Source organism: Mobula hypostoma, chromosome 7 (genome assembly GCF_963921235.1).
Source record: "Mobula hypostoma chromosome 7, sMobHyp1.1, whole genome shotgun sequence".
NCBI classification, from domain to species: Eukaryota; Metazoa; Chordata; class Chondrichthyes; order Myliobatiformes; family Myliobatidae; genus Mobula; species Mobula hypostoma.
The window spans coordinates 38,714,343-38,722,998 of record NC_086103.1 but is presented as its reverse complement, the minus strand read 5'-3'; the positions used below and the strand labels follow the sequence as shown (position 1 = coordinate 38,722,998).

Here is an 8,656-nt window from a genome sequence, read left to right as displayed (position 1 = left end):
AAATAAACAAAACTTGGATTCCAAAGCTAAGCTTTGGAACTATCTTGTGTGAATTGGCAGAGTCATATCACACTTTGTAAGCCTGGGAGAATTATCAATTCTCCTCAAACATTTTCCAAAACACATTTGACAAAGATGAGAAATATTTAAAGAAATGAAGTGCAGAAATGAAACAACAGATCAATCCATGATGCACATTTTAGTTCAATCAAAATACCTCTTTTATTTTACTTCAACAAATAGTACAAGTTTTTAATAATTTGATCCCTTCCACTTACTTAAAATTTTTGGTTTTCTATCAACATGTGTGTTGCCTATATGTTAATGGCTCTTTGCTGGGACTGTAATTGTTGAAGGGTATGAGACAGCAGTATCTTTGAAAGCTGTTTTTTTTTTACAAAAATGCAAACATGTCTTGTGTGAAGGAAGAAGAAACAGCTGACCTTTTTTGATTTCTTGTCATGGAAGATGAAACTTAGTGGAAAATACTAAATAATATAGCTATTATAAAACCCTGTCTATTTCTACTTTTCATTTTAATTCCCTAAAAATATAACTCATAAAAATATTACATCAGCCTGAAATACACACACAGAAAAGCAGAAGCATCAAGTCTTATATTTATATTTTTTTTGTTTTTTTTTGCTCTCAATTTTTTTATACAAATAGGCAAGAAAATTAAGTAATAACCACAAAACTAAATGATTGATCATTTCAGGGGTTCATAAAGGTAACATCCAAGTCAAATATTGACCTCATTTATCTGTTTGACAGTATAAATGCTAATTTTGTTACTGCCTGATAGCAGACTTACAATAGCAATGAAAAGACCCATCAACCAATGCAATACACATAGAAAGCAAATATTACCATTTAAAATAAATGTTTTCAGCTGCTATACCTCAGACAAAAAATATATTTATTGATTCATTTTTCTCTTCAAACTAGTGACATAGAAATGCCAACATATGGAAGGAGAGGAGGAAGGAGATGCACAAACGTTGGGTTTGGATCCAAATCTGTAGCTCTTGCATAAAACCTGCTACATTAAATGAGATCTAGCAGCTGCCACAGATAGTACTTCATTTGATTATATGTTCCACCGTGAGTGAGGAATTAAGTCATTACTTTGTTTTTATACTCTCTAGGTACAGGAGATCAATACTGAAAAGTGAAACTTTTTACTATACTGTCCACACCTTGTGTCAGATAGAGGCCACAGGATGAAGCTTTATCCATCCAATGATATGTCTTTGCCCTACTTCAAGACGCAATCCTTGTGAGGTAGCGGACACTTCCAAAATTTGGAGTAGTCTATCTTATGGCTTTCTGATTTAAACTCAGTTTGATACTAAATTCTGAACCTGTCAAATCTGGAGTTTCACTAACAGAAGGAGACTTCCCCAGATTCAGTCCTTATGGGATCTCATGGCTCTGAGAGGGGAGTTACTCAACTCATTGGTTTCTGTTGACTTCACATCCCGATAGTAATGCGACGATAATGATATAGGCCTCTGTCCACACTATTAGTTCCATTAGAACTTCATCACGCAGTCTTGTTTGAAGTCGGTGACATTTAATTTGATTTATTCTTGGCCCTGTGACCAGAACTGGTGTGGATCTTATGGCTGGTGACATCAGGGAGATTTTCTAAGTAAGAGATTCTTCTGGACTTGTTAGTCACAAATGTGCAAATTAGTTGCCCCCTGCCCCCCCCCCCCCAAGAGAGTTACAACGGTTCCCACTGCTGATAAAATAATCTCCTGATCATTTCAGCCTAAAGTGAACTGGTAGTAAATGTGTTTGGAGGAGAGAGATGTGAGAGAGAACAAACACTGGGCTGCTTTGAATACTATGCAAACAAGCATGGACTGCAAATGATTATGCTACTTTTTAAAATATTTGCACTTGAAAATAAGACATACTGTACTTTGTATGCCTGAATGTGTGAACTTCACCTACTGCAGAATGGTGGAATATGGGGGTGTTCTTCCAAGAATTGAGCCTGAATTATTTATCAGGGACATGCAACAGGCTTATCTGAAATTGTGATTGTGATTGTGATTCTTCTTCCTATTCTCCCTCTTATTCCAAGATCCTACCTCCATTCTTATGGTTTTTTCATGTTTGCCACATAACTATAATAAAGCAATTCCAATTGCTTCCAGTTTGAAAGGCAGGCATTTCGCTATGGCAGTGTTGTGCTTGAAAAGCTGTTAATTGTTATCTGTCCCCTATGTGACTCAATTGCACTTCGAACACTAATGTTAGAATGTAGATCCAAACACTGCATCAACTTTTCAACACCGCACATTAAAATGCAATGAATATTAAATAAATCAGTTAGTATCAATGTGTAAATTTGCATTTGTATACCTCTAACCCTGCCTTACCAAGATGGAGGAGAAAAAATGAGATAGAGTCTCTTCCACTGTAATACCTAGAGCATGTTGTTATCTGTTGCCTTGATCAAAAGTGATATTTTCTCAAAGAAACAGGCATATCACAAGCATGTGCTGAGGACAGTTGGTGTATGTGGTAAAAAGCTAACTAACTTAAGAATCTGGAGGTGTCATCTTCAATGTTCATTCTTTCATAAAGGTTATCAAAGGCCCTTCTTTTAAAGAGAAAATGTTCCCAAATCAAGTTAAACATTACAATTTATCAATCATTGCATTCACATAATGATATGTAGTTAAACTCTTCTATCCTACCAACAACCAGCTTGTGTTTGTAACCCAGTATGTTGTAATCATATTTCTGATTTTAGATATTTTGTTTGTAAAATATCCAAAATCAGAATAAACTTATAAATTCCAATTCAGAACAGCCTCCATTACTTAAAGTTGAGGAAGAAACAACTCATTGCAAATTATAATTATGTGAATGAGGAACATACACTGACATATTGGCAAACTCAGATATATACAGATGGATGATCACAAGAAAACCGACTGTATATTTGAATTATTGAATTCCACCATGTATGTGTAATCAAAACAAACACTACTGGGAACACTTGAAATGACAACCAGTCATTCAATGCTAAACACTGGAAAGTCTTGAAAGAGTCGAATCAGATTTTGTTTTGTGTCCTGAGAGCATGCCGAACTTCAATAACAAGTTAGAAGTACTTGTTCTTTGAATGTGCACTAGACTGGTTGGGCCTGGCCAAAGACATTATGGAGTCTCCATTTTTATGCATTAGGGTATTACTTGTTAATCAGTGATTGCAGTACAAGTTGGCCATTATCTTGGCATCGTGTGCTGATTAGGGATGTTCATTAAAGTACTACAATATTGTGGAGAATCCGACGTAGAGGGTATAGAGAGTCCCGTGAGATCTGTGGTAGGCTGGGGTTGATCAGAGTAAGGGGCTGGGTTTGGCTGCGTCTGTTGTGCTAAGTCTGTAGAATTAACAAGCTTGGCGGAAGTTTCTTCTGAACGCTGGAGTGCACTGGGAGAAGAGGAAGGACTGTCCATCACACTTCCATCTGAAGAAACTGGGCTGGTGCACCTGGCTTCTCCTTGCATGTACCGAATGCATTTCTTTTTCTTCCTGAGAACAGTGAGAAGAGCACGTGTAAAGCAAGTGTACAGTAGAAAAGAAAAGAAAAACTATCAAGACTGGTGTCTCAGAACATGAATGTGAACATCCAGTGCACAGGGCAATGACTAATGCCACAACATGAGAGTTTTACCTTAGTTTTCACAATAAATGTGCTCCTAAAATTAGCCAGTCCCTCTTAAAATGAGACACTTTAAGGCAAGGAAAGGGCAAGGGAGCGTTAGTCAGTTTCACCTACATGATGTTACTGAAGCTTCAGACTGAATTGCTGGAAATGTGGAAAGGGCTGTTTCCTTCCCAGTAATTCAATCTATGATAATCCGGGGTGGGGTGGGGGCGCCGGGAAGAAATGACCTGAATAGAGTACACTTGTTATCTTAGATGTGTGGCACTTGATCTTAAAATAATGACAAAAAAGTTAAGGAAACTGGGATTGTTGAAATTGAAGGCTTGAAAATTCCAAGGAGGCACACAATGGTTAAAGGTTTTCTTGATCAAATGGTGTTTCTTTTCTTAAAATCATCTTTCTCTCTTCCCGATGACAGGCATTTCTTTGTACAAACATACAAACAGGAAATCTGATTTCAGACTCTAATATTAATATGTGGAGCGATTTTTGAAGAGAGCCCTTGGAGAGTGGTTTACCATCCCAACTTTTCCCATTTAGATTCACTTTGGCCAAAATACAGCTTTTGGGATTAGCAAGCTATTTCCATGCCTGGAGAAGTGTGTGAGGGACAGGAAAAACTGTATCCCACCATTCTCCTCTTACAAGCTTGAACCACAATTTTTTGCCTGATCATGTGACTGCTGCTCTTTGGTTTATTGTGGGATTTCATTACTGGTATACATAGAGCACAGCATTTGAGGGGCTCACTCCTCATGATAGACTTTAGATACAGAACTGTTTAAAATTAATAATTCATGGTGGGAATAGGAGGTAGATTTAAAGTAGCACTGTATTTGATTACTGTTACATATTTGAAATTTATATTTTTAATTTTTTTTTCTTGCTTTCCACAAAATAAGCTATTCCATTGCTTGAATAGGAACAGTTTCTGCTATTTATCAATGCTTCCAGAATTCCTGATTTAGGTTCAAGGACATTGATGCTCCCTGCTTTCTAAAGCTGCAAGTCTCAACTCAAGCTGAGAGTAAGCTCAACTCGTTGTTGCCTGTAATTTAAATAATTACAGGCAGCAACAAGTCTATTTAGAAGTGGTTTTTGATTTGAAACCATTAAATTTAATCTGTGTCTCATGAATTAAATGCCTTGATGTCAATGTTAGAAGCCCGCCATCTTCTGCAACACAGTGAACTTCCATGGTTTTTTAGCCACAATTCAGAACACAATCACTGAACCAAGTGAGTAGTCGTGTACCCCCTGGGCCCCTTTGTATCAGAAATCAAACACATTCTTGTGACCTCTCTGAGTGAGTCAGTGAATTTAAGTCTCATTTTGCCTCAGTGGTGAACAGATGTTGTCATACTGGTAACGTCAGCGTGAACCGGAAAATCATTGTAGTCCATTTGCAGTCTGCGGTGAAAGAAAACATACATCTCTATCTAGTCAGGATTTCAGCCCAGCTCCTGAGATGAAAAGAAATGCTTCCTCTCAATCTAGCTTGAAATCAACATAAGTATACATTTGAAAATGAATGGGAGGGTACTTAAAGTCACACTTAACTTGAAGTAAACTTTTGAATGATTTTCTAAGATACAGCACTTTTCACAATCGACGTATCTTGTACAAATGAAATAGTACAATAAACTACAAACAATATAGCTAACAATGGTTATAACATTATAAAAATGGAGCTGTAATTTACACAAAAGATTGACACAGCAGAGAACGCTGGATATCCAGTCACCTTCGTGTCTGCTAATCTCAGGAAGCAGGATTTTATCACTCAAAAATTATGTCTGTTTTTAATATAGGGTGCAACCAAATATTAAAAATGTTAGAGATTTAAACATAACATGCTAATAATGCCCCAGGGAGGATAATTGGATGCTTTTATGAAATATTGAACCATACTGCGAAGGATTTGGGTTTGAAGATGCTGATTGTGGTGGTTTCGATTGGCTTCAATGTTTCCAGGCCTGTTTAGAATGAAGGAATGATGCCAGTATGCCAGTCAAAGATAACTGAGCCATGCTCTGACTAAATGACATGACAATATGCATGTTCTAGAGTTAATATACTAATTCAATGTATCAGAAACTGCAGAAATAAATGAATCTAAGCATCCAGGGAATCTAAAAGGGATCTCTTTATTCAAAAAGTGGTGAGAACGTGGAACTTGTCACCACAGGAAGGATACGAAAACTAACCAGGAATAAGACACAAGATGGAATCTAATGAAAGAATTCTGATTGATCGTATCTGAGTTGGCAGATATAAAAGAAGGGACACAAATCTCAACTGCACCGAAGATTTTTCAGGAATTTTGGGCTCATTTTAGGAGAAGGTTCAGAGGAGGTTTATGAGAATGATCCTGGGATGAAAAGGTTATCGTATGAGGAGTGTTTAATGACTGTGGGCCTATACTTGCAGGAGCTTAGAGGAATGGTGGGGGTATCTCATTACAACCTATTGAATGTTGAAAGGCCTAGAATGAGTGGATATGGACAGGATGTTTCCTATTGTGGGGAAGTCTAGACCAAAGGGCACAGCCTCAGAATAGAGGGATGTCCCTGTAGAAAAGAAATAAAAAGGAATTCCATTAGCCAGAAAGTGGTGAATGTGTGGAATTCATTGCCACAGATAGCTGTGGAGCCAAGGTATTGGGTATATTTAAAGTGGAGGTTGATAGATTCTTGATTTATCAGGGTGTCAAAGGATATGGGGAGAATGGGGTTGAGAGGGATAATAAATCAGTCATGCACGTGGCCAAGTGGTTAAGGCGTTGGACTAGTGATCTGAAGGTCGCTAGTTCGAGCCTCAGCTGAGGCAACGTGTTGTGTCCTTGAGCAAGACACTTAACCACACATTGCTCCTGCACGTTTATAGCCCAAAGGCGGCGGTTGGTGCAGTATGGACAAGATAAGACAATGGAATGGCAGAGCAGACTTGATAGGCCAACCGGCCTAGTTCTGCACCTATGTCTTATGGCCCAAGTCAGAATGCAATTGGTATCATAAAATACTATAGACTACTAATCCAAATCATCAATGGATCAATGGTTTATGAGATGTTAAAGAATTTCCTACTAGCAATTATAAAGATGACCTTGGTCTCACAGGTATTGTTAGTCCTGTTTTGTGGTAGCAGGGTGAAGTTGCTGTACTTGTTGGCTGTGATGACGAAATGAGTATGAATTGCCATGGATTTCAGAAGTGGAAGTTTATCAAGATTACTAGCGCATCACTATATCCCCGAGTCAGAACGTTCAGTTCAATTCTCATTTCAGGAGTATATGTTATAAATATCAGAACTGACAGTTCAGCAGAGCACTAGGTTGCATAGCTGTTAGAGATATCATCTTTTAAAGGCCCTAATCTGTTCTCACAGAGGATGCAAGAAAATTCTGTGTGGCTATTCAGAAGTAGAGCTAACAAGTTATTTCTGCTGACTGGCCAGTACTTATCCTTCAGTCAACATTACTAAACAAGCAGATTTTTTTTTGTGGTCATTATTTGTGGGAGATTCTTGCCAATAAATTTCAGTTTACATTTTAAAATTAATTAATTTTCAGAAGTGTCCTTAAGATTATTCTAATCCTGCATTTGGTTATCAGGAAATTCCATGCCCAGCATATTTTCTGTTAGTGGTTAACATGTTCCCAAATATTCCGCAGTAAGCTTGAGTTAATTGAATAAAATGTGTGTTAGCGTCATTCAGCCCCCAATTTTAAATTCTTTTACTGCTTCATTTTCCTCTGAATTTCTCGAGAGCAAACTTGAAGCCCTAATTAATATCATATCCTAAAACTGCTGTCTATTTTCACTTGTGGTTTTTCACTTAATGTACCTTTCTGGGTTGTACAGTAGAAGTATTTGCATTGCCAAGCATTGCTTTTCGTTAGTTTAAAACTGCAAAGTCTGAAACCAACAAACTCTGGCTTGCCTTATTTATGAAATGGCAGATTTTAAAAAACTTTGTCCAAGTTTAAACTTAAATTAGTAGCAGCTCACTTGTCAATGATGGCTCTCATATGCACAACGCATTTAAAGTTATGTATAATGCTAAACATGGTGTACTACAACAACATCACACTTCACTGTACTTTGCACTTGGAACTGCATTTCAGAGACAGAAATGTGCTGTTGGTACCAGAATTACCACCCAGTGATGAAGTCCTATGTATAGGAATATGCTTCAAGATTTCTGAAAGGACTTGAATTTTCAAACACTTAAAATATTGTATGTTCTCAGTCGCTTGTGCATATTTTCTGCAGTGGAGACTCTATAGTTGTATTGTACTCCAAATATTTTCGTTCTATGGGGATAAATTTTGAAAGCAACATTATTATATTGCGTGTACAATGCAAGTGACTCATTGTATTTTGTTACTGAAATCGGATGAAACTATTAATGCAATCCCAATCACATATTGCAATCACAAACCCTACCTACAATCTCCATTTCTCCCCAATAACTATCTGAAGATTGACCAGATAGTTCATATCCTTGGGTGTCACATTTTGCCAAAGTTCCGTTGTGGGTCTCATTTCTGTTTCACATTAGGATCACCGGTTTCCACCCCTTCACTTACCTACTGCTAGAACTATGTCTTACTACTGACATGTCTATTCAAAGAAATCTTGGCCAACATCTATCATGTTATTCTCTGAGGTCATCCAGGACTCTAATACCTATTCAGCACTTACCTGTGTTTGCTGGATCCTGATTAAATATTGCACTAAGTCTTGTGATGAAGTTCTTCCAATGTTGCATCATTTCTATTACCTACCATCTCCACCCCCCTTTCATCCTCTGGGAAATCCAAATTCCTTCAACTATGGACCCTTGGTGTTTGCTCCGCCACATGCATCTGTAGCTTGGGCTTGAACTTCTTCTCAAGTAGACACCTATAACCCCCTTCCCCACCTCCCCCATTGTTCTTTCTTTCTCTGATGCTCCTT

At 37.7% G+C, this 8,656-nt stretch overlaps 1 protein-coding gene across 5 annotated transcripts in view; it reads right to left on the bottom strand.

The window, feature by feature from the left end:
- Positions 1–220: 220 nt before the first annotated feature.
- Positions 221–8,656, bottom strand: part of LOC134349243 (transcription factor 7-like 2) — a 234,064-nt gene continuing 225,628 nt past the window's right edge. For 2 of the 5 annotated variants that reach the window (XM_063053270.1, XM_063053271.1), the window contains one exon: positions 221–3,559. In XM_063053270.1, coding sequence (XP_062909340.1) covers positions 3,250–3,559 — 310 coding nt within the window. In that variant the 3' untranslated portion in view covers positions 221–3,249. The remainder of the gene's footprint in view (positions 3,560–8,656) is intronic. The other 3 variants (XM_063053272.1, XM_063053274.1, XM_063053273.1) reach the window with 2 other exon arrangements.